The sequence below is a fragment of the Periplaneta americana genome, chromosome 4, assembly GCF_040183065.1.
Source record: "Periplaneta americana isolate PAMFEO1 chromosome 4, P.americana_PAMFEO1_priV1, whole genome shotgun sequence".
In the NCBI taxonomy this organism is placed as follows: domain Eukaryota; kingdom Metazoa; phylum Arthropoda; class Insecta; order Blattodea; family Blattidae; genus Periplaneta; species Periplaneta americana.
This window is the reverse complement of record NC_091120.1, coordinates 68,902,790-68,930,094: the sequence shown is the minus strand read 5'-3', so window position 1 is coordinate 68,930,094 and position 27,305 is coordinate 68,902,790. Positions and strand designations below refer to the sequence as shown.

General features: G+C 35.4%; 1 protein-coding gene across 1 annotated transcript; it reads right to left on the bottom strand.

Annotated features, from left to right (window-relative positions):
- Positions 1-1,304: 1,304 nt before the first annotated feature.
- Positions 1,305-16,640, bottom strand: LOC138697859 (uncharacterized). Its single transcript, XM_069823436.1, has 7 exons — positions 16,511-16,640; positions 11,383-11,461; positions 10,975-11,027; positions 8,128-8,163; positions 6,649-6,766; positions 4,336-4,400; positions 1,305-2,071 (listed from the first exon to the last, which is right to left on the bottom strand). The coding sequence occupies exons 1-7, from the start codon at positions 16,577-16,579 to the stop codon at positions 2,051-2,053; spliced, it is 441 nt and encodes a 146-aa protein (XP_069679537.1). The 5' UTR covers positions 16,580-16,640; the 3' UTR covers positions 1,305-2,050.
- Between the last annotated feature and the right edge of the window lie 10,665 nt (positions 16,641-27,305).

Genomic DNA, 27,305 nt, shown 5'->3' with positions numbered 1-27,305 from the left:
AGAAAAATTAGGTCACAAAACATTATGTAAATTTTAATATATTTTATATAGGACAAATAAAAAATTAATTGTATTAAAATGAACAACTCTACATGTCTGATAGTAGTCTACTTTTTAGAAATAAGTGTTTGTTACATGCAGGAAAACTAAATATTAAAGATGTCAGAAAGACCATAACAATGTTAAGGTTACCAAATGATGTAACTGCAGACTTTTTTTCTTCATATTTTGGTAAAACTGGTTTGAAAAATATTATTAGTAAACTTTTTTATACTTTCATCAGATTTTTAAGTTCTAATAAGTCTTGTTGTGGTACCTTGTAATTTTTGTCCAATTGTGAGTTCATTTTCTTAAAAATTTTAGAAATTTAGAGCCTATATTTTCTGATAATATTTGTGGTCGTTCACGTACATATACCCATAAAATATTAAAGACTACTTACCTCAATTACACAATAATTACTTACATCAAAATCAGATATATTTACTTACTTAAAAGTCTAAAATATTTAATTATTAAAAATAAGTATTTACTTAATAAGTCAGAACTATTTATTAACCTAAAATCTCGGTGTTACTAGTACTTAAAACTTGAAAATTTTATTTAGAAATGAAGGAAAATTTGTTTATTAAAACAAAGGTATTTACTTAGTCAAAACTCAGACATAACTACTTGTTTAAGAAGTTAGAATCATTTACTTCAAATTCAAAACTATTTACTTTTCGGTATGTGAAATGTCAAAACTGTATCCTTACTTAGAATATCACAAATAAGTTATTCAACTAATAAAATTCATGACTATTTACTTGCTTTAAAATGTACAGTTGTTTATTTACTTAAAAATTATAAATATTTACTAAATTAAAATTAATAACTAATTACTTTCTTAAAATTCAGAATTGTTAAATACAAATTCAGAACTACCGGTAATAACTTAAAATTCAGAACACTTTATTGACTTAAAATTCACTGTTTACGTACGTAACAAGTCAAAACTATATACTCACTTAGAATGTCATAAAAATTCACCTACTTAAAATTCAGAACTATTAACTTAAAAATTAAGAAAAATTTATTTACTTAAAATTCAGAACTATTAACTTATTTAAAATTCAGAGCAATTTATTAACTTAAAATTCAAAACTGTTTACTTACATAAAATACAAAATTATTTACTCAGAGTATCATAAATATTCACCCGCTTAAAATTCAGATCTATTAACTTACGATTTCATAACAATTTTTTTTACATATAAAATCAAAACTATTTACTCACTTAGAATATTACAAATAGGCCTATTCACTTACTTAAAATTCAGTAATTATCTATTTATTATTTAAAGGAACTTCCCCTAAAATAGAGGTCCTGAAGGAGAAAGTGTACCAAATATACAAGTATTAGTAAATACTTACGTACAATTTTATTAAAATGTTTCAGTGAAAAATATAATTATAATTGACATAGTTATACAACACCTGCTTCATTTAAATATGCCTTGGTTTGTTTCATTTATTTATTTATAGAGGAGATATTTATTTATCTGTTGAAAGGTCAAAACTATTTCCAACTTAGAATATAATAAATACTCCCCTATTTACAATTCATAACTACTGTATTTACTTGCTTAAAATTCATCACAACAAACAGTTTACATACTTCATCCATATGTGATGGTAGAATATAGTTAAGAATTTGGAACTTTTTACTCACAAGGTCATGACCATTTTCTCACTCAAAATGTTGACACTGCAGCATATATTCTGTTATTATTTACTGTATATACGAATTTAAAAAAATTCTTGGCTTTAGTGTAGACTTCGGTCAGACATATCACCCGTGTTTTTTTGTTATTGGATAAGCAAACAAGTTTTAATTTTCATAATATTTATAACTAATTATTTTTTACAGTTTTGCAACTATTCTTCAGTTTAATTGATCGCTGTTACATATATTTAATTCCGTAATATTTTCTTACATTTTGACTGACTGTAGAAAATAAATTGACCAGTAAATCCATCGGTCTCGGAAATTTTCAGTCGGAATTTGGACTCATATCAGAAACTCCACAAGCTGAAATAAATAAAACACATTTTAATAAACAAATAATAAGAAAAGAAACATCCGAGATTTACATAAGGGTATAAAGGAATTTAAGAACGGATATCATGTAAGGCTATACGTGATCAAGGATGAGAATGGTGACTTGCTTGCAGACTTTCATTCAATCCTGAACAGATGGGAAAACTATTTTGGGCATAGGCGAAATAGAAATGATCGTGACGAAATTCAAATACAAACTGCTGAGCCATTTATACCCGAACCCACACTTTCAGAAGTCGAAATTGCGATAGAACATCTGAAAAAGTACAAGTCTCCAGGTATCAATCAAATTCCAGCAGAATTAATACAAGAGGGTGGAAGCGCATTATCTAGCGAAATTTATAAACCTATACTTGTTATTTGGGAAAAGGAAATTGTACCAGAACAATGGAAGGCGTCCACAATTGTACCTATTTTTAAGAAGGAGGACAAGACTGAGGTAACTTTCGAGGAATATCACTTTGGTTGACGTCGTACAACATTTTGTTCAATATTATTTTTAAGAAAATTAACTCCGTATGTAGATGAAATTATTGGAATCATCAGTGCGGTTTTAGGCGTAATAGATCGACTATTGATTATATTTTTTGTGTTCGACAAATATTGGAGAAAAAATGAGAGTATAAGTGTACGTACATCAGTTATTCGTAGATTTTAAAAAGGCGTATGACTCGGTTAAGAGAGAAGTTTTATATGATATTCTTATTGAATTTGGTATTCCCAAGAAACTAGTTCGATTAATTAAAATGTCCCAATGAAACGTCAGCGGAATCCGTATAGGCCAGTTTCTATCTGATACTTTTCCAATTCATTGCGGACTAAAGCAAGGAGATGCACTATCACCTTCACTTTTTAACTTCGCTCTAGAATATGCCATTAGGAAAGTTCAGGATAACAGACAGGGTTTGGAATTGAACGGGTTACATCAGCTTCTTGTCTATGCGAATGACGTGAATATGTTAGGAGAAAATACACAAACGATTAGGGAAAACACGGAAATTTTACTTGAAGGAAGTAAAGCGATCGGTTTGGAAGTAAATCCCGAAAAGACAAAGGATATGTTTATGTCTCGTGACCAGAATATTGTACGAAATGGGAACATAAAAGTTGGAGATTTATCCTTCGAAGAGGTGGAAAAATTCCAATATCTTGGAGCAACAATAACAGATATAAATGACACTCGGGAGGAAATTGAATGCAGAATAAATATGGGAAATGCCTGTTATTATTCGATTAGAGATGATATTTAGTTAGTGACATTACAATGGCAATAACGCAGCAGGAGCAAAATGAGATCTTTACAGAAGTGGATTTTCCAACAGTAAATCTCACAGGTTCTGCAGGGATTTTTGTAATGTCATAAAGTTGGTGAGGTTGAGAAATCATATTTAAATTGTCACAAATATTGGGAAAGCCACTTCTGTAAAGATCTCATTTTGCTCCTCCTGCGTTATTGCCATTATAATGTCACTAACAAAATATCCTCTGTAACTCAGAGTATTTAAATAAAGCCTACTCTTACGAATATTGCCTTTCTCCCAGAGTACCGCAATCCTTTGCGCCGGAAATGCCGACAAATCAGCCATTGTTATTCCAGCGCACGCTATTTGACTTGTACAGTTGTAAGGGAATGAATGTAACTTATGTAGCCTAAATCAGAATCAGATTTTTTTAAATTTGCCCACACAACAATAGTGACTCCAAAAGTAACGCAATTTAGACTACACAAACTCTTGAGTACATAATATATATTGATTTGTTTGCACAAACCTTGTTAGTGCTCCGTTGCGATGTGAAGAGGAACAGAATTTGTGCAAACTGAGGTATGCGTATTATAACTTCCACAAAGGCAGCTGATTATATTGCAAGTTATACCACACGCAAGGCAGGTGAAAAGACTTCTCGACAGCAACTGAGACCGAAACAGGCCATTGGGCCTATAACTTGGATGCACTATGATGATGATGATGATTATGATGATGATGATGATACCAAGTCTATGCAGGCAGAGTGGTCATTAAGCGGGAGACATCGATTTTGGAGTCATCTGTAGATAAGTTGTGACACGCACGGAATACACTTCTCACCAGTTAGTGTGCTCAAACAACTATATATGCAAGCCAATTCATGCAAATTGTCTGTACGTGTGAACGGTACTTAAAATCTAATGTTGTGTTTAAAATGAACATGGAGTGTAATTCATTGTAGATAAAAATATCACATTTGATGTGTACCTTGGGGTTGGCTTTGTACATGCAGACTACCACTTCATAAGCTGCTGCACATTCATCTGTCTGATCTGAAAACGAAAAGATGAACTGTTTACATCGTTTTATATATTTTCATTGATATAAACGTTTCAATCGCAAACATAAAATTAAGTGTATTACAGTTCCTGTATTAAACAAACGTCCTTTATTGAATTCATAACAGCGATTTCAGTGTCTTGTTCCTGATGGCCTACACTGATACGTTAGAATCCATATAATATGAAGAGGCGGAGATCATACATTTCAGGGATCGGGAAAAACTGACTGCGTATTGTCTCAAAAAGAGGGATGTGAGAAGCGATTAGAGACTTCAAAGTACGCGTGACTTGTGCGTGCAAGCGACAACAGTAACGGGACCTGGAGACTTTCTTTTAATACTTCCCTCATCCCCTTTCTTTCGCTGGTAAACCCCGAAGTGACCTGAGCACTGAGGGTTATACTGTTCAAACATCTTTGTTAAGTGACATAAAAGATGGAATCGATAGAGGAGAAAAGTTTACGACTTCTTGGAAAAATATATATTCCTGGAGAGTAAGATTCGTAGCAAATATTTATGTGAGGTGAATATACTAAGTACATTTTTAATTTGTACAACTGTCCTTTTTTTGTTTTGTTTTTTATGTAACTTATGTGCGGTTTATTTTAAATGCATTAAAAATAAAGAAAATGTGCAATAACGACGTAAAAAGGCTACAAAAAGTCATTTAACCTTAAAATAGCCAACAGAAGCTAAATAGACAGAAAAGACAAAATAAAAATTGCGCATATCATCCCCAAATGTGTGGAAACGTATTTATCTCTAATAGGCCTTTCATACATATATTCAGTTTAAAAAAGGCATTTTGCCTAACATCCGGGAATTACAAAAATTCAGTACAAATCATCAGTAGAAAAGTAGAAAATATTGATTTTTAAAAGTCCTACATAACCAGACCGTTCAACAATTATTTTAGAAAATATAAAACTGGTACAAATGGGCCTACGAAATTTAACTTTCCTGAGTAGAATTTCTTATGTAGACGAAATATATAAAAATGGCAAAAGAAATAGATTAACTCTGTAGCTGGAAAACTAAGACAAACTCTGAAAAGGCTATAATCAATAATTAAATTGTATAAGACCACCACATTCCCACTGTCACTTATGGTTCAGAAAAATGGATACTGACCGAACATCATTACAATGTAATTCACATGACCGAGATGAGATTTATCAGAACTATAGCAGGCTACACAAATATGATAGGGAAAAAAATACAGGTATTCTGCAATAACTTAATGTTAAGTTTAATAAGACAATCATAATATAGGATAAGTGAAGGTATTAACGCCATGCAGATCATAACGCAGTCTAATATTTTATAATTAAACTCTATACCGGATGTCTTTGGAGCAGATATAAACAACGGAATGAAATGCAAGAGAGCGTGGTTCACACTATACTAAGTGTATGTGTATGAATTAAGTGACCGAGTACATTCATATAACGAAAAGTGAAAATTAAAGTAATATTGTGTCTCTGAACATACCTTCTTGCATCAGTCACTAGTTGTACTGCTGTCGTCTGCTCATACACCGCACAGATGCTAGACGCAATAGAACTGTAGTAGTGGACGCGTCTCCGAATACCGTCTCGTAACCAGGATATGCACGCGCTAGTGTCTACAACGCTCTCAGCTAAGTAATGACTCGCCAACCAATGGCAGCGCAGCGATAACATGAGATGCATCGAGACCCTTGTTATGGTCTGCTCCAAAGACATCTGGTATAGAGTATAGTTATGTGAAAATCGGTGTTAGCAACCCTAGTGAGAAAAATGTTGTGTTCACAGGAACCTTTCTTAAACATTTGGAACAAACAATGAAACGGATTTCTGTCTTTAGCGTGCGCTTAACAACTTTTAAGAGAGGAAGTGCGCGCTTCAGCTGATTGACGAGTGACATGAATATTGTATTCTGCATGAGGTGACTACAGATAATTGAATTTGAAATGTAATGAGTGATTAAATGTTATGAGAAATTCGTTTATGTGTTCTTAAGTTCAGTAGAGTGGTGTTGTTTTAAAATATATAATATATAATGGTAATTATCCATTTAAAACAGAATTTGTGACTCTTCCTTTCTTTTTGCATACAACTGCAAACATTCTAGATTCGTCCACTAAAGCCCTGATTTACGTAGATTTTACATAACTATTATAAGGCAGTCTGGTAGTATATATTTATCCAGTTTGCCAAATTATCTCACAATCACAATTTGGTTTCGGACAATACACTTACCATGTCCAGCATTTTTGCATTTGTCCACAGCATCTAATGCGCTATGTTTTATGGTGTCTGGTAACACTGCATTTGCCAACACTTTAGCTATTTCTGAGTTGAACTTTCCGTTTTCAGTCTGTAACAGAAGCAACGAGTTTTTTTTTGGCAATTTAAACTACAATTTAGTTATGTTCCTAAACTTTTTGTGGAGCATAGTCTATGTCCTTAACAACATTGTACAATGCTCGTCTTCATGAACAAAAACCAGTTTAACTTATATAAGATATTGAAGAGAATGAATTTTATATTTCAATTCAAGTTTCTTGTGTCAATAAAAAGTTTATTGTACGTACACTATCTACCAAAAAGTAATTGGGCACTGTTTTTCCCCTTTAGAACCTCGTGGTACCATCTATTGTTGCTATAACAGCAGCCATCCTGTCAGGCATGCTCTCCACTAGTTTGTGTAGGATATCCACTGGAATGCATCTCCATTCCTCTTGCAATATGGCACTCAGTTGGACAATGGAATTTGGCCGCATCTCCCGAGACCTCAATCGCCGGTCCAATTCAACCCAAAGGTGCTCAATGGGGTTGAGATCAGGACTCTGTGCAGCCCAGTCCAACCGGTGAACATTATCGTCTTCATACCACTGTATAGTAGCCGCCGAAATATGGGGCCAACTATTTGAACTGCCCAATTATTTGAACTGTCTCCTGCCTCCCTTTCTGGCTACAACGTTGCAATCTGGTTGCATTGTTCATTGACTTGAAATTAGTGATTTTTAAATTAAATTTACACGAAAACCGTCCATGCGTTTCAAATATTTCAGAGAGATAAATGATTCTTCATTAGATTTTATATCGATATGGACAAAAATCACGTTTCTACTCGCAATAGTTGCCGAATAAGAGGTTGTTAAGCATGTGGGGGAAAAATTTTTTTTCTGAGAAAACTGTGAACTTTCCATCAAAATGGTATTACACTTTTTCGTTACATAGGCCTACAATATGAGCTATTTGCTCTGAACATCAGCGGGGTTATTTCACTTCCACCCTGTATTGTAACACTTTTGTGGCGATATTACTGTCGGGCTGCTTATTTAAACGTACCTTCTATTTACTTTTGTTATTTAATACTATTAATAATATTTTTACATTATAGTTTGTTGTTTAGTCGAATAACCGTTATAGCACTGATTCCGTAATCAGCATGTGGGAGCACACCCGACGATAGCCAGTTTCCGCTTTCCGGGCGGTACATAAATTGCTCACCTCACGTCATGTCAACGCGTAATCTGTCGGTAATCTTTCCAATTCAGCGAGGAAGATTTTAGAGTTTTGAACTCTGTGTTGAGAGTTACTTCTCCGATATTTAGGAACTACTCGCTGATTTCAAATTCAGGATCGTATTCATCGAGATCTAGAGGGGCAAACTGAACACATCTCTTCTTCATAACGCAAGCCTTAAATCTTATTTATAAAATATTTACTTACCGATCGCATGAAAGCCATGGCGCACTTTGTGAAACACTGAAATCAAAAGAAGATGCGTTTGGAGTCAGGACAATGATTGTTTAATGTATTGTAATGTAACATAATGAATTATATTCTAAGAGCTCAGTCTAGTTTGGTAAGGTAACTGACGTTTTCTTACAAAAACCTAAACTAAAGTATCTCCTTAATATTACCGTCTAACCATTCCAACATGAACTAGTTTAAAAAGGAAATTTATTTGAAGGAGCAAAACTACGTTATAAGTTCGTGAATTATTTCAGAATGATGCTTCTATATTTATTCGTAACTGTCAGAAATAAATGAGTCAATAATTGAATCGTTAGAGAAACCACACAAGTTCATTTTTAGCTAAAACGAGTTTATTATTTTTCTGACATTAATGCATGTAGGAAAAAAGCGAGCATGTCCGCCTGATATCATGAGAGTATTTCCCTGAAGAGAATGAAATCAAAGGATTTATGGAGATATATTTCCCTGGTCTAGTCAGAACAGTAGTTGACGCACCTAAGGAGCTGTAGTGTGGAACTTCAATAACATATCTATGTTTTCACTTTCCAACATTTTAGAATTTTTCTATTCATTTAGTATTATGAAAGACAAAATATATTATATACTAGATCTTTACTTAAATAGCTTTTGTTCTCATTATCTTAGATACAAAATAAATACAAACTATTATAATTTTTACTGCAGATATTTAATGTATTTGAGTAACAACACATGTCCACGAACTTTAGGGCACCTTCGCACTCTCAAATATAATTAAAGGTTGCTTTAGAATATGTAGAAATATTGCAATTCAAATTAAAAATTCGCCCTAAAAAGATATCCTAAATCCAATATTTATAAATTGCAGATATATATATATTTTTTTTTTCAATTTTCTCTAAACTAATAGCTAAGGATATGTGCGATTTCTCAAATAAAGAAAATGTTGTGTAATTTACTCTAAACTTACAGCTAAGGATATATTTGGTTTCTCTATTAATTAATAGTAATTATTAAACAAATATCGGAAATAAAATAAAAATTAAACAAAATCTTAATATTAATGGTAAGTTTTATAACTATTTCGAAGTTGGATAACTGTAAAAGTATTATATTCTGTTGTATGTATTTAGTAGGAATATTTTTTTCAAAATATACTTGTGCTTAAAAAACTCTAATAAGAGTTAAATAGCTTATAAACACAAACTTTTGTTTTAGACTTACCTCGAAATTTTGAACTTACATTAGACATAAACATGGTAGAATTTCTGTTATTCGGAGTACACTTCCGCCTAAGATAATACAACACTTTACTTTGATAACAGACATCCTGTAGACGGGATTCAAACTCACGATATTATGCCCAAATAATTGATCTGTGCAACATATAGTCTTACGTACAGCAGTGGCAAAAAAAAAACCGGACCGACGGAATAATCAAAGTCTCCGAAATGAGCCACTGCGCATGCCACGCCCGCATTCAAAGGATAGCGAGTAATCTATTGAAATTGTTGTAGTTTCGACTGCTGACGTAGCCCATTTCGAAAGCCATTAGAAAATAAGGTGGTAAAATTCATGTTCTGGGAATAATAAGTTAATTAAGTAGTAAAATATCGCTGCAATCGAAAAGTATTGGGAATAAATTTGAATAAGGAACAAAAAAAAAAAGATTTCCTTTCCAGGTAGGATTCGAACCACGAAAGTCTTAGTTACCAGTCTATCGTGCTGTCACTATGAAAAGGGCTCTGAAATCAGCTACAAGAGTCGGTCTGGTTTTTTTTTTTTTTTTGCTACTACTGTACATACATGAAGTAAATAATACATGATATTCCTAATACAAATAATGCATGTACAGTGGAAAAGAGGTTCCGTTCAGTACGGCGCCGTTCGATAAGTGAAATGGGCATAAAACAGTCCGATTAGAACGTCAATTTTCGGCAATGAAACCTCACGACTTACACATTATATTACAGATGTAATTTATTGGCTTAGCTTAATGTAATAAATGCTGGAACTAACGACCATCCTATATAATGCACATTTCACATTTGTGAAAAGATTTCAAGATAGATAAAATTCGATATAATTGGAGCCTAGGCACATTCAGTTAATTATGAACGACTGTTAACATTAAGATTTAAGTGTCAACAAATTTGCCTGGAAAACAAAGATTGTTTTCCAGGCCAATATTTTAATTGAGCCCCTTGAGCTAACCTTGTTTACGATTTCATGGGAGGCTGTTCTAGCCTATAGCTTAAATGTCAAGTTTTCCTTCAGTTAGCCTATAACGCCATTTATACGCCTTTTTTTTTATTTAAAAATGCTCTTTTTCACTAATTCTTCGATTGTTCAATCAGATGGTTGTTGAACGTTATTTTCATAGAAATATAGTTTTTTGTACGATTTATTCGTAATAAAATATGTATTATAGAGGAAGATTCACTGTTCTAATGTGTACTGCATTGCCACGAACTAAACTGAACTGCACTGAAAAAAATCAGCTGTATATTAATGCTCTAATCTTGACGTTTCTTCAGCGTGTGTTATCTATCTATGGCTTATACTACGTAATACAGTACGTCCCTACACTTGATCCAGCTGAAATATACAGTGGCATTCGATCTATGTATGGTATTAAAAAGGGCGACAGCATTTATTTCATCGAAACCTGCTTCCTGGCGCACGATCTCTACTATGGGCTCTAGCCCTTTTCCTACGTTAAGATAAAAGCCAATGCATACAGTAAATTAAATGGTGGCAACCACGGTAAGCGTGCTCATATTTTAGCTTTATACTGATTCATGCTCGAGAAATCTTTGAGAATACATTGTAACTGACCTTAAAATCGTAGTCTTCTGAGAAGTCCCCTTTTAATGCTGCTTCAACTGCATCTGAAATGAATTTGCTGTTTTTAACATGATAAAAAATAACAATCTTTTAATGATAAAAATAAAATATTTTAAGAATAATTCCAGTCTCTTGTTGTCTCTTTGTTGCTTGCTTAAGAAAATAGGTGGTATAAATGTGTTGTAATTAAAAAGTAATATCGAAAATTACCTGTAAACTCACAAAAGAAATTCATGGACTCGAATTAATATGTATAACGGTATAAGAAATATATATTATTATTATTATTATTATTATTATTATTATTATTATTATTATTATTATTATTATTATTATTATCATTATTATTATTATTATTAATATAAATTGGAGTAAGTTATATTACATTTTCATACTCACCTGAACTTGTGCCACTTCTGGTTATGCACAAATTGGTCATCACATGAAATCCCAGACGTATTTGGTCTTCTGTTAATGCCTGAAAAGTAAAACATCACTCCATCAAATCTACTGAAAATAAATATGTTCTTGTTACTCTTGTTTTCTCTTGTCTGAGTTGCCAACAACGGGTTTTGTATCACGGTACGCGCCAATTTCCTCCTGATAAATATGATGGGACTATGTCTAACTTCTTACTTCTTCGAGTAGCAGACTATATCCTTTCTGCAATGCGAGTTTAAGGTTTATTGTATTTTCTGACATATTTTGGGGGAAAAGAATGAAATTAGTAACTTTCGGGAATGGATCTCAGCACTGAAGGCTACAGAGATAGGACAGTCAATTCCTGACAGTCAGCAGGTTTAAAGATCAATCGACGCTGACAAATTGGGTCTCGTCCTCAGTTTCTAGCAGATTTAAATACCATTCAAGGCTGAAAAATTCAGTTTCATCCTCAGTTCCTAGTATTCAGGTGATTTAAAGGTCAATCGACGCTGAGAAATAGGGTTGTTCTCAGTTTTTAGCTGTCAGCAGATTTAAATACCATCAAGGCTGAAAAATTGAGTCTCATCATCAGTTCGTAACAGTCAGGTGATGTAATGATCAAGAGAAATGGAATCTCGTTCTCAGTTTCCAGCTGTCAGAGATTTAAATACCATCAAGGCTGAAAAATTGAGTCTCATCATCAGTTCGTGGCAGTTAGGTGATGTAAAGATCAAGAGAAATGGATCTAGTTCTCAGTTTGTGGCAGTCAGAAGATTTAAATACCACCAAAGCTTAAAAATTGAGTCTCATCATCAGTTCGCAACAGTCAGGTGAAGTTAATATCAAGAGAAATGGGATCTCGTTCTCATTTTCTAGCTGTCAGCAGATTTAAATACCACCAAGGCTGAAAAATTGAGTCTCATCTTCAGTTCGTAGCAGTCAGGTGATGTAAAGATCAAGAGAAATGGAGTATTGTTCTCAGTTTCTAGCTGTCAGCAGATTTAAATACCATCAAAGCTGAAAAATTGAGTCTCATCATCAGTTCGTGGCAGTTAGGTGATGTAAAGATCAAGAGAAATGGGATCTCGTTCTCATTTTCTAGCTGTCAGCAGATTTAAATGCCATCAAGGCTGAAAAATTGAGTCTCATCCTCAGTTCCTACTAGTCAGGTCATTTAAAGATCAATCGACGCCGAGAAATTGCGTTTCGTTCCCAGTTTCTAGCAGTTAGCAGATTTAAAAACCAATCAAAGCTGAAAGAATGGGTCTTATACTCAATTCCTAGCAGTCAGTAGATTTAGAGATCAATCAACGCTGAGAAATTTAGTCTCATCATCAGTTTCTAGCTGTCAGCATTTTTAAATAACAATCAAGACTCAAAAATTGGGTCTTAACCTCCTTTCCTAGCTGTCAGCTGAATTAAAGACCAATCAAGGCTGAAAATTGGGTCTCGTCCTCAGTTTTTAACAGTCACCAAATTTAAATGCCTATCAAAGTTAAAAAAATTTGATCTCATCCTAGTTGTTCCCAACATTTCTTGTTAACATTACAGACAGAAAATTGTATCTAGTTGGCAATCTCTATCCGTTATCACCGTTGCTAATACGTCGCAATATGCTGTATTTTTTTGGGATGAAGTGCTGTGAAATTAAGAGAAAATTTTGGTAAATTAAATAGTTTTTGTTAAATTTTTAGCGTTGAAGTAAATATGAAAATTCGAGGAAGAGCCTCATCTTTGATCTTAAAATCGCAACAAGTATTACTCCTATTCTATAGAACTCTGCCTAACATAATGTTTCATGTTTGTTTTTTACATCTCATTATATTCCACCATCAACGCATAGTTATTTTAGCAAGTGATACAACTGTGATATAAGTTTCCCTTTTCTCTTGTATTCTAGTCCTATATCAAACTAGATTCATGCTAGCATGTTGTAGCGTGACCACGGATATTTAATAGATTTTATTCCTTGGTTTCGTCAGTAATGCATGGGGTAAAGTTGCCTAATTCCGTGATACTCCTAATTCCGTTATACGATTTTTTTACTGAATGTCACGGGATTGGGTATCTTACTATGAAGTTCACCGATGTCTCAAAAGTAAGCGAAAAATGCACTCTTTTGAGAAAGATGTCTGGCGCCATGGTCGAACGGCAAGGCATTGAATGGCATTCACGGGATTAGGGATATCACGGAAATAGGCAACCTTTCCCTACTAAGTAAATGTTTTGGATCCAAATCTTGATTAGTTTGGTATCGGTAACCCAAATGGAAACATTTACAACCAAAACTACAAAGTTTCATGTTCGTTTCCCATGAAGAAAGTTGAGCTTTATCTCCAAATGTGGCTGGATGACCAAAAAGTCTCTCTACTACTGAAAGAGTTGAAGATACTTCGAGCTATAAAGAAATGAAGAAAGAGCTGTCAAGCCTTGACAGATGGATGACGATGATGATGATGACGATGACGACGACGCTCGGAACTGTGGAAAAATTTGTGTTCACTAACAAGTTTCCTATTTCTCTATTTCTGACGGAGTTTCTTCAGGCTCATATTTTTTACTTCTTTCGATCTAAGCGTACACTTAACAAGGACAAAGTACAATTTTTTTTTTACCTGGGCCATCACAATATTAGAATTTCGTTTAAGACACATAGGACACGGAAAGATACCATTCAATTGAGGCGTATCTTCGGTACAAGACTAATCAGTAATAATTTTTGGCCTCCACGATGCCCAGATATAACACTCTGTGACTTTTATTTATGGGGAACACTAAAAGGTAGGGTTTATAGGAAAAATCCTCATTCTATAGATGAACTAAGAGACTATATACGGGAATAAATCCAAGCTATCAATGATGTGGAACTTCAGAGGGTTGTTCATTCGTTTATCAGAAGATGTCAGTTGTGTGTGGCGGCAAACGGGGGCCATTTTCAGCAACGACTGTGAGCATGGTAAGTTCAAATTATTGAACATTTATTGTTAGTACTGTTATATGTTGGAGAAGCGCCGGAGAAATGGTTATGCGCTCGGCGGAAAGAACGCAGGACGCGGCCGACCGGCCGGCTGCTCTTTTCTGGGACGTATGATAATAATGGCTCTGTAGATTAGAAATTTAAAGACGGCATAAAGTCTCTCCGAATCTAGTCACTTAGATGAATTGTCGGTACCACATAGTTTAAATATTTAACTCAATGAAGTTTTTTTTTTATTTACAAGCTCGTATTTAGTGACTAATTTCTTCACCGAAATAGACCGTATGGTATAGAATTTGTGGTAGATAACGATGAAGAAGAAGAGAAAGGTTATGATGATGATTACACTGGTCAACAAAATTAAACATATTTTTTGTTAAAAAATAAAGAAAGGGTGATTCTTATAGCATTTTTCGTGCTGATTTCAAATACGTTTTCAAAAATTTTCTATCACGCAAGGTTTTTGAGTAATTATGTGAAATGCAATTCAAATTTTTCTAGTAGGCCTATTCATACCTTGTAACATTTTACCTAAAATGTGTGTGAAATAGATTTTAGGCTATACTTCGCTTGTAAAACCTCTTTTGAGTGTCCAGCATTTGGGCTACATTTTTCCTGGTAACGCCTTTCCATTTAAGAAAAATCCTGATGAAAACGCTCCCCACTTTCGTCGCTCACTACCGAGGGTTTTGAAGAAAGAATAATAGAGAACCCAAGAAGTTATTTTGAGAGACATAGTATACCCCATCACGTTATAGTTCTGAATCAGCTCGCTGATAAGTTCTCTGCAATCTTCTGATCTGTGGTTCGTAGAAAATAAGTCTGTTGAATTATCCGTAGATTCCCGGCATATCACTGAAACTGGAAAAGGCATATGACGGGATCCTTTTAGCCAACCAGTTAATAGAATTACATGGAGCACAACAGATTTCAGGGGCCCAGTTCCTATCCTCATCTATTTTGTAATCAAAATAACACTCGTGTCCACACCTGTGGAGTAACGGTTAGCGCGCCTAACCGCGAAACCAGGTGGCCCGGGTTCGATTCCCGGTTGGGGCAAGTTATCTGGTTGAGGTTTTTCCGGGGTTTTCCCTCAACCCAATATGAGCAAATGCTGGTTAACTTTCGGTGTTGGACCCCGGACACATTTCATCGGCATTATCAACTTCATCTCATTCAGATGCTAAATAACCTAAGCTGTTGATAAAGCGTCGTAAAATAACCTACTAAAATAAATAAATAACACTCGTAAGCTCTTTTAATTAGTGTAGTAAAAATTCGCCTGTATGCTCTCAGAGTTAACTACAAACGTAACAAAAATTGTTTATGTAATTTACACAGTATTTCAAGGTATGTTTTACGTTATAAGATACTTTTACCATGCTTAAAACTAGGATAAAGAAAACATAAGTTAATGAAACTTGTTTCATGAATGTTAAGTTCCAACTCAACTGAGAGTAATTATTAATACCAACTCTCACAGTCTTATGAGGAATAACATTTATTTTTATAAATTCTGACTTCACAGGCAACAATGATCTAAAGTTATAGGTCAACTGTTAAGCAATAAAACTATATTATAGTTGAAATAATGTTAATGTTATCTTTTATTTAACGACGCTCGCAACTGCAGAGGTTATATCAGCGTCGCTGGATGTGCCGGAATTTTGTCCCGCAGGAGTTCTTTTACATGCCAGTAAATCTACTGACATGAGCCTGTCGCATTTAAGCACACTTAAATACCATCGACCTGGCCCGTGATCGAACCCGTAAACTTGGGCATAGAAGGCCAGCGCTATACCAACTCGCCAACCAGGTCGATTAGTTGAAATATTTTCTTTCCATTAGCATATTAAGGACTGAATATAGCAATAAGAATAAACCTATTTTTTATTACAAAAAAAATTATGGGTGGTAGAAAAATTCTGACTTCATTTTTGGAATCAGCAGACGAAATTCCATAAGAGACAGCAGAAAATTTTAATTTAACAAAATCACTGTTGACCAGTGTTGTTATGACGACGATGACTATTTTTGTGCAACTAATACGTATGAAGTGATAAGGCATAATACTATAGTCCAATTAATCTATTTAAGATTTTTGATATTTGACCTTGGCATACTCACCGAGAACGTTTCCTTCAGCGTCAGGGCGAGCAACGCCGCCACAACAGGTGCCACATCCGACCAGTGCATTGTGGAATACGGTGTGCCAGCTGAGATGCATAGTCAAGTCTTTAATACTGCAGCTTGCAACTCCAGAGTTAGTAATTAGGAAGGAAGCTTGGCAAGGTCGACTATTACATCGTGCGTAGCAAAACGGATGCTTGATCATCAATGTAAACCACAGCATATGCCATTTATATGTCCCCGGTACGACACGCATTAATTTCTGTGTGTACGGAAGTGGAAATGTTATAAATTAACCAGTTTGAGTAAATATGATACTTTCTGGCTCTACGTATGCAATAATGGAAGATTCTGATTGTTCTTCATACATTTATCTTATTTTTCCCCTTGTTTCGTCATATTATTTTTTTCTTGTTAACCTCCCTTTTTTAAGAACCTAACCGTCTTTTTCTCTGTCTTAACAAAACCTCCTCTTTTGGAATCCGAGGGTCTTATCTTTTGATTATTGCTCGGACTAATTCTTTCTGCAATAATTTGTCTTTTCCATTTTAAATATGTTTATTCATTTTGTGCAATATTTCCTCCTTTACAGCTAAAAGGTTTAGGCCAGGACGAATGGCCTATTCCGATTTCAGAGGTTCATATCGTCTGTCCAGCTATTATAGATCTAAAAACTCTTCTTCTTCCTCTCGGCATGTCGCACAGTGTGCAAAAACGCAAAGCTAGCTGGACAGAAAAACCCTCTGCATTCTAACGGATTGTTATGAAACTTTGTACAGAGATTATAGATAGCACATACTTTTTGTGTACAAGCTCTCATTACGTTTATTTAAGAGGAACTACTTCTTTATAGGGGGTGGGTTTAGACAAAATTAATAACCTCTCCTAACAGATTAAACGTTGTAGGGAAGTTAGAGGTAGTATATATTTTTTGTGCACAAACTATATTTACGGTTCCATAAGAGAAACTACCCCTTTATAGGGGGTTCAATTATACAAAATTAACTTCCCTCCTACATAACGTCCACACCTGTGGAGTACCGGTCAGCGCGTCTGGCCGCGAAACCAGGTGGCGCAGGTTCGATTCCCGGTCGGGGCAAGTTACCTGGTTGAGGTTTTGTCCGGGGTTTTCCATCAACCCAATATGAGCAAATGCTGGGTAACTTTCGGCGTTGGACCCCGGACTCATTTCACCGGCATTATCACCTTCACCTCATTCAGATGCTAAATAACCTGAGATGTTGATAAAGCGTCGTAAAATAACCTACTAAAATAAATCCTACATAACAGATTTATGTGAAACTTTTTTTACGGGAATTACATTTAGCATATTCTTTTGTGTAAAACTCTGATTACATCTGTATGGTACCCGTATGCCTAATTGTTGTACAAAGTTTCATAAAAATATATTATATAGGAGAGAAGTTATTAATTTTGTCTAAATGCAGGGGCAGTTCCTCTTATAGAAACATAATCAGACTTCATAGAAAAAAATACAGAGTGATTCAAAAGTCGCGCGACATAGGACATCTTCGTTATTAGTTAAGTACAAAAAATAGTTTCAAATAAATTTTTTAGATATTGGTACGTGTTGTTGATGTGCAAAATTATAAGAAAATCGTAAGAGCCATTTTTTAGAAAATTGCAACAAACATGTTCGCGTTTCAAGTAAAGTACCAGTTTGGTTAGGGAAAACACATCCAAAACTGAGGTGTCACATCTCTGGAGGGTACGAAACTTAAATTAGAAATGTGGTTTAGGTCGCGCGCCGTAATTAATAAATTGTGTTTTTTGTGTAGACAGGTAAGTAAGTGCTAGTTTCACCAGTGAACCGGGTAGTAACAGACAATGTACACAATTCCTGAGAGGGTGGAAATGGTTCTCATCCATGCGGGAGGCCTGAGTCTACGGGAAGCAGCAGAAGAATATCACAGACGGCATCCAGATCAACCTACCCCACATCACGGAAGCATTGGTCGTTTAATGGAACGGTTCAAGACAGCAAGCAGTATCCACGACAAAAAAACATTCAGGGCGGCCTCGTACAGCAACAGGGGATGCAAACGCAGCTAGTGTACTAGCTAAGCTGGTAGTCAGTCCATCACGGTCAACCAGGGAAGTGGCGCAAGAATGTGGCACCAGTCAAGCGTCCGTGTCCAGGATATTATCCGTCAATCATTTCCATTCCTATCGTATGCATTTTGTGCAGGAACTGCATGGGAATGACACAGATATGCGGGTGCAGTTCTGTGAGTGGTTTCTTGAACGACGAACGCACCAGCCAAACCTTGAAGCTGATATTTGTTGGAGCGATGAGGCCTGTTTCCATTTGAACGGAACAGTGAATCGACATAACGCTGTGTACTGGGCAACCGAGAACCCCCACATAGCTGTAGAGGCTCATAATCAGTTTGACCCAAGATTAAATGTGTGGTGTGGCATACACGGGGATGTTGTCGTCGGTCCCGTGGTTCTGAACAAGCTTACTGCTCCACTGTACAGATAGCATCTCGAGGCTGCCCTACTTGGATGATCTGCCCTAGAAAGAAGACGTGGGTTTTTCTTTCTGCAGGATGGAACACCACCGCATTTTAGATTGACAGTTCGCGAATTGCTGAATGAAGTTATCCCTGGGTGTTGGATCGGTTGCAGGGATCCAGTGGAATGGCCACCTAAGTCGCCAGATTTAACGCCACTTGACTTTTTTATGTGGGGACATCTCAAGTGTGTAGTTTACAGAAACAGGCTCCAAAAACTGGATGAATTGCAGGAAAATATCAGGAGAGAATGTGCACAAATAACACCTACTGCGTTAGCTAATGTGCGGAGCAGTTACCTCAACCGTGTATGGATGTGCCGTCAACAAAATGGCCACCGATTTGAACACTTACTCCATTAGTGTGTCTGTGAAACAATTACACAGGTCATGAAATTTCAAGTGCTAAAATGTTTGTTTCGCATTGTGACTCTCAACTTACTCACTTGTCTACACAAAAAACCCAATTTATTAATTACGGCGCGCGACCTAAACCACATTTCTAATTTAAGTTTCGTACCCTCCAGAGATGTAACACCTCAGTTTTGGATGCGTTTTCCCTAACCAAACTGGTACTTTACTTGAAACGCGAACATGTTTGTTGCAATTTTCTCAAAAATGGCTCTTACGATTTTCTTAAAATTTTGCACATGAACTACACGTACCAATATCTAAAACATTTATTTGAAACTATTTTTTGTGCTTACAATAATAACGGAGATGTCCTATGTCGCGCGACTTTTGAATCACCCTGTATGTATTCTGTCTGTAACTTCTGTGTAAAGTTTCATAAAAATCTGTTAGATAGAAGAGAAGTTACTTTGTTTGAATGCACCCCCATGAAGGGGTAGTTCCTCTTATGTAACCGTAAATATAGTTTATATACAAAAAATATATGCTACCTGTAACTTCCGTACAATGTTTCATAAAAATCTGTTTCATAGGACAGAAGTTATTAATTCTGTCTAAATGCACCCGCTATAAAAGGGTAGGCCTAGTTTTTCTTGTGCAAATTAGTATTAGTATTTAGTATTTATTTATTTAACCTGGTAGAGATAAGGCCATCAGGCCTTCTCCGCCCCTCTATCAATGTAGTCAGAATTTGTACACACAAAATATGTGCCACCTGTAAGGCCTGTACAAAGTTTCATAACAATCCGTTAGAATAAAGAGACGTTTTTAATTTTGTCCAGCTAATAGATTTGCATTAGAAAAGTTCAGGATAACACAGAGGGCTTGAAATTTAAGGGGTTACATCAGCTTCTTGTCTATGCGGATGTTGTGAATATGTTAGAAGAAAATCCACAAACGATTAGGGAAAACACAGAACTTTTACTTGAGGGAAGTAAAGCGATAGGTTTGGAAGTGAACCCCGAAAAGACGAAGTATATGATTATGTCTCGTGACCAGAATATTCTACGAAATTGAAATATAAAAAATGGAGATTTATCTTTCGAAGGGGTGGAAAAACTCAGATATCTTGGAGCAACAGTAACAAATATAAATGACACTCGGGAGGAAATTAAACGTAGAATAAATATGGGAAATGCCTGTTATTATTCGGTTGAGAAGCATTTGTCATCTAGTCTGCTGTCAAAAAATCTGAAAGTTAAAATTTATAACACAGATATATTACCGGTTGTTCTGTATGGTTGTGAAACTTGGACTCTCACTTTGAGAGAGAAATAGAGATTAAGGGTGTTTGAGAATAAGGTTCTTAGGAAAATATTTGGGGCTAAAAGGGATGAAGTTACAGGAGAATGGAGAAAGTTACACAACGCAGAACTGCACTCATTCTAATCTTCACCTGACATAATTAGGAACATTTAAATCCAAACGTTTGAGATGGGCAGGGCATGTAGCACGTATGGGTGAATCCAGAAATGAATATATTTTTTTTATCCAATGCCACCAGGTTGTCTTTCGACATTTCTGATCTTCTCTCTTGGCCGTGGCTTAGTTGTAACCCACTTCTGAGGTTGGGGCGCCTGGAAGGCGGAGTTACATTACCCCGATGATGTAATAGGATGATTATGATAATGTGGTGCCAGGAGAGGTCTTAAATCTAAACTTAACCTAAATTCCAGACCATGGACGAACACAGGAATAATCCCCTTTAAGGAAAAATTCCTGTGCTCTAACCGGGAATCGAACCTGGGACCTCATGAACTATATAGAGTGTTAGTTGGGAGGCCGGAGAGAAAAATACCTTTGGGAAGGCCGAGACGTAGATGGGAGGATAATATGAACATGGATTTGAGGGAGGTGGGATATGATGATAGAGACTGGATTAATCTTGCACAGGATAGGGACCGATGGCGGGCTTATGTGACGACGGCAATGAACCTCCGGGTTCCTTAAAAGCCATTTGTAAGTAAATAAGTAGATAGATAGATAGCTTTATTGATATTGTTCACAAAAGTACAAAACTTAATAATTTAACAAAAGATCTATATACAAATGTAGTTCTACATAATAAATATACAATTTCCTAAACTAATTAATCTATCGCAAATCTCAATAATTTATTGGTTCAAACTTGCACTTACGTCTTGTTTTAGTGCATGTTTAAACCAATCGTGATAATCCTTAAGACTTTAAACCTTAATTATTTGCTCCTTTTCAAAAATCTAATTGTAATATTTAGGTCTTATTTTACAAAATAATTTATTATTCCAATTATATGATCAGATGTCGACATACTGTAAGTCATGAACTTGAAATAGCTGAATCGGTACATTCCATATGTAGGTTAATCTTTCTTTCTTACAATATTTTCATGTCAGCAGAAACGTTTGCGTAACTTCTACGAAGACTACCGCATGCCTGCTTAAAAACAAGCTTGACAAATTGCTTACATAATCAACCTCAATTTAGTTTCATCATTATGTCGCATGTACTCATTATCGATTCATTTCTATTATGATTTCTATTATGATCTAATAAATTTATTATAATTGCATTCTTATTGAAATTAAAATATATTAGTTAACCAATTTATAAAGTCAAATTTTCTTCTGAACTTTTACTAATTAATATAACTATCGGAATACCTTAATAACTACCTTAGTTCTCTATTTTCAATTTTTTTTTTATTATTTTAAAAAAAACCTTGACGTAATTCTATCTTATTTTCAAAACCTGTCTTCTTACCTTATTTAATTAATAATAAGTTTTTCTGATTTTAGGAAAATTTAATCTTTGCTGATGCCTATCTCTTAGTAGGTAGTTTCGTTCAGTATCTATAGTTTTGATTGAATCTACTTTATTTCTGTTAGAGTTTGTATTTGTCATTTTACCTCTTATTAACTGTTCGTCACCTGCTTCTACTTCATCGGTCGGTATCGCACAGCTCCTCCAAATTGTAGCACTTCCTCTCGCGCACCCCGGACTACCAACGGCATGTGGCATTCTTATTAATTGGTCTTCACTTGCGCTGACTTTGCCGGTTGATCCACAATCGCTTCTCCTTGATTTATTTTCACTTGCGCGCCTCGGACTACCCTCACTGGTCGTTCTCTCAGTCTGTGCCCCAGCTCCCCAAACAGCATCTTCACTGGTTCCAGCTTCTTCTTCCATACAAGGTTTTCCTTCTTCACTCTTCTTTCTTCTAAAGGGATCTGTGAAAACAGTGCTGTCTAGTTTATTTAGGTATGCTCTAATATCATTCACTGCCGTAAGCTCATCAATTCTTCTATTTGTTAATTCTGAATCCTTCTGCCCGCTTGATGAGTTACTTTTCTTATCAGTCCTCTCTACGCTTCTAGACTTCCTGTTTCGTGATGCACTTCTGTTTACGTGTGGTGTCGATGATGCTCTATTTCCACAAGTCTCTATTTCGTTATTTCTGTTGTTGCAGCAACTTAATAAATCCTCAGTGAATTGATTATTTAAGGCCTCTACGTTAACTATGTTTCCGTTTATCTTCATTTTATCTTTTACTAAAGTTGCCCTCAATCCTTTACCTCGAGCTTCTTTTAATATTGGAATTAGTTTCTTTCTTTTCTCTCTAATTTCTTTTGCAAAGTCATTTTCTATGAATATATTTGTGCCTTTGAGTTGACGCGTATTGGCAATGATGTGCTCTTTGATAAAGTAACTGTTCAATTTCACAATAATTGGTCTTTTTTTTTTTCCGTTACCGACTCTATACGCGTTATTAATCGCACTTATGTCCAAGTTTAGGCTGAAATACTTAGTTAATAATTCTAACACTACGAAACCAGTATCAATTCCTTTTTCATGATTGCGCTCTTCAACACCATAAATTACAATGTTATTAATTCTACTGTCATTTTCCCATTTTTTAACTATCGATTTTAACACCACCTGCTCTTGGATAACCTCCTTTAACTTCTTTTCCACTTCAGTGTATCTGTTTACTAATGTATCTATATCACTTGCTACTTTGTTTAGTAGAAAACTTGCCTTTAGTCTGTCTTCTCTCGTTTCTTTCATATAGTTTATCCATTCTCTTTGAAACACTTCATCACTGTAGACTCTTCCTTCTGTATCTCCAGGACCAGGGTTTAACTCCACATTTCCAATAATCAGTAGAACTGATAAAACAGCTGCGGCCACAAATATGTTGATGCTATCAGAAACTATTGCATTTTCACCTTTTGAACATCTGCAACACTGCCCTGCATTGAAGCACCCGATTCGCGCCCTGTAAGAATTTAGGTCGTCGCCCATACCTTCTTCACACGCTAACCTACTTGTATATGCTGCTTACTACACAACCGTTCTCTACGACTGCACTTTGTGAACTGAAGTAAATAAGTAATAGATTTGCATTCTGATCCACTGTGTGTTTGTTAAGGTTAGATAAAAATACGTTCGATGTATTTTTAACCTGATGTTCGATGTCATGTAAATAATTTTGCAGGTCTTAAACGCTCACACAGTGATTAAAAAACTTCCTTATTCCATGATTCTTTCCTGCTGTTAAGTCAAACATGTAATAGTTGCCGCCGAGTTACCGTATGTCCCACCACTAAAAAAATAATTACTGATAAATGCGCAAGAACGCGCAAACTTTAAAACAAGGATTCAACACTCTAAATGATGCTCTATGAAGTGGTAAAAGAATTGTTGTAACCGGACGTCACCGGCTATACTAAAATGCAGATTATATTTGGAGAATTAAAAAAAAAATAGGGTATATTTCAATAACAGTATTTAACCACTACTATAAGAAGAAAAATACGTCACAAACTTCGGGGATCATTGTTCTAACCACACGTTAATCCCATACTAGTTCATTATGATTCACTTCTTCTGATGCATGCAACGTTAGGCCGCCAATCGATTGCAAGTTTTTGATCATCCATGGGCCGTCGCACCACGATTTTAAACTTTTATGAAAGTAAACGGAGCATTAATTCAAGGAAAGGGAGTTATATATGTAAAAAAAAAAATAGTATAAATATCTGCATTCTTGTACAATTATGACTCTTTGAAAGTAGCAAAATTCCTCGTAAGCTGATGCAAATTTCGGCATGCTATTTGTCGGAATACAGTCATTTTTGTTAAACTGTTGGACTTATTCTGTTAATACTTAATATCTATAGGTTAATTCATTTGGGAACAATACATATGGAGTAGGTCTATAGTAGCTTTACTTGTCCAGAACAGATAGAATTAGAAATTAGGAGATCAAAAGAAGAATGAAGACAGAACAGATACAGCAAAGAAGTGCATTTTATTTTATTTTGCTTTGTTTTATTTTTCTGAAGACTTCTTTATATGAATTGTCCTCGGTAGCTTAGTTGGTATAGCGCTGGCCTTCTATGCTCGAGGTTGCGGGTTCGTTCCCGGCATTTAAGTGTGTTTAATTGCGACAGGCTCATGTCAGTAGATTTACTGGCATGTAAAAGAAATCCTGAGGGACAAAATTCCGGCACACCGGCGACACAGATATAAAACCTATGCAGTTGCAAGAGTCGTTAAAATAACCATAATTAAAATCTTTATAAGATTATGAGAACATAGGTTTCCATAAAACTTTGCTGCGGCCATCCTCACCAACAGACCGAAATGAAGTCAGTCAGCATAATCCTCCAATGTAGAATGGTGATTGTTCCTCTCCACGCATCACACAGAGAAAAGTTTTCTTGAAATAAAAGCTAATCACTTGGTTGTAGAAATGGAATAAGAGCAACTGAAAATTTTATAACATAGACAAAAGACTTTGAATATAATGAAGAATCAGAAATAAATTTGTAAACTAAATGGCAATGTACTGGTCCATCGCGGAGTGAAAATAAAGAGCGTATTCCGAATATCAGCGCTGAGCAATCTGATGGCATCACGGTGTTCCGAATTTCAACGATGACGTCACTGATGCTCCACCAGTGTCGCACCGGTGCCATCAGCTTGCAGAGGTGGTGGTAGTCTCCATCAACCGCCATCAGTGAATCTGATTGGTTCTTGTATAGGGCGGGAATTAGGAGACGAATGACATCGTGCACTGTTGTGTCATGGCGGTGTGTTATTGTGTATTGTTTGTAATGAGCACAACGTAAAAACAATAGGCTATGTTAATGGCTTATGAACGAACATGTCAACGGATCAGTTATTACTACTGGTTCAAGAAATAAATTGTTTATGCTCTCTTTTCTTTGAACGAGATGACAGTACTGAAATTTCGCAAAATCTTGCTAGCGTAGCACAGACAACAACTTGTACAGCCGCCATAATAACCATCGAACCTTCCAGCAGTTTTGTTCCTAATTCGCTGCAGCGTGACGTCATTGATGACCACCGGTCCGGTGAGATTCGGAATACAGTGGGAATTGGTTCTGTGTCTTGAAGTGATACTTTTGTCGAACAAGACAAAACAGAATTGAAAGTTCAGTCTAATAAGGGTAGTGGGTGTGGCAGATGAAATGAATATAAATTCTTATTGGTTATCCATCAACTAATACAGTACTGTACTTGCATTTCCTGCCCGCCCCGAGACTTGAGTATGCGCTTCTAGTACCACAGTGGGTTTCGAAAGTTCCGTCTCACAAACGGCACAATTCTGAAATAGAAAAAGAAGAGCTGATTAATTTAAAATCGGTGATCAATACGGATGTCCTAATCAATAAAATATTCTGTTTTCCTTTAACAAAAGTATCACTTCAAGACACAGAACCAATTCCCATTCAAATGGCAAACCCAATTCTTAGTGCCCATATAGGAGCGTGTCTAATTCTCCTACGTAAGCAGTTGATCTATAGGATGTCGAACTTGATTTTTTGCCGTACCTAAGAGCTTCCACTGTACGCTGAAAGTAATCTGATGCTGCAAGAGTCGGTAATATGTCCCCGAAAATATGTTTTCGGCGTTAATTTCATTTTATCGATTTTTTATATTACCAAAATGCTTATTATACATATAGAAAGCCAATAAAAAGAAAATTCAAACTGTAGAATAGTGAGCTTTATCAGGTCTATACTGAAAGTAACATTGAGAGGTAGGAAAAGAAATGAAGATATCTTTGATTAAATGCAAGAAGAGGAATTAGTATTAGTTACGACGGTATCAAAGAAAATTACAAAATCATTTAGAAAGAATGCTTCCTGAACGCCTACCACGGCAATTAAAATAAAGTTAACCTAATGACATGCCAAATTGGCCCAGAGCGTGGAGAGAAGTTAATAAAATTAATAACAGCAGGATGCCCGCCGCCTTTATCCCTAAGGAAATGACCATTCGTTATCTCGTGAAACCTACTTGCGCATAAGGAGAAGAAGAGAGTGAATTGAGGAGCTTCCCTCCCTCGCTATACATCTACTTGTAGGTTGATAGCTTCTTAACACCACTATAAGATTAATACCACAGCTAGGAAGTTAGTTCCAAAACTGTTAAGTTATGTAAGCTTGGACTATATCTATATCGAATGAAAAGTAATAATGCATCTCTCAATGCCAGTGAACCAGACGATAAATATGTACAGCCGGGTGTAACCAAACATGTGTTCCAATCGTTCAAAGCCTTAGAACAAGAATATAAAGAACGAATAATATATAATAAACAGTAATTTTTAGTTATAAACTTCGTAACTCTCAAACTAAAATAATTTACCCATACATATAAAAAACATACAACGTATACAATTATGATTCTAGCCTCATTATAACAAATAACAATGAACATTTTCATTTTATCAAAACAATTAATAATTATTTTATGTTCAGAAAAAAAAACAATATTAAATTTGTACTCTGAAAATATTCGTTCTATGTCACAAGACGTTACTGGAACAAA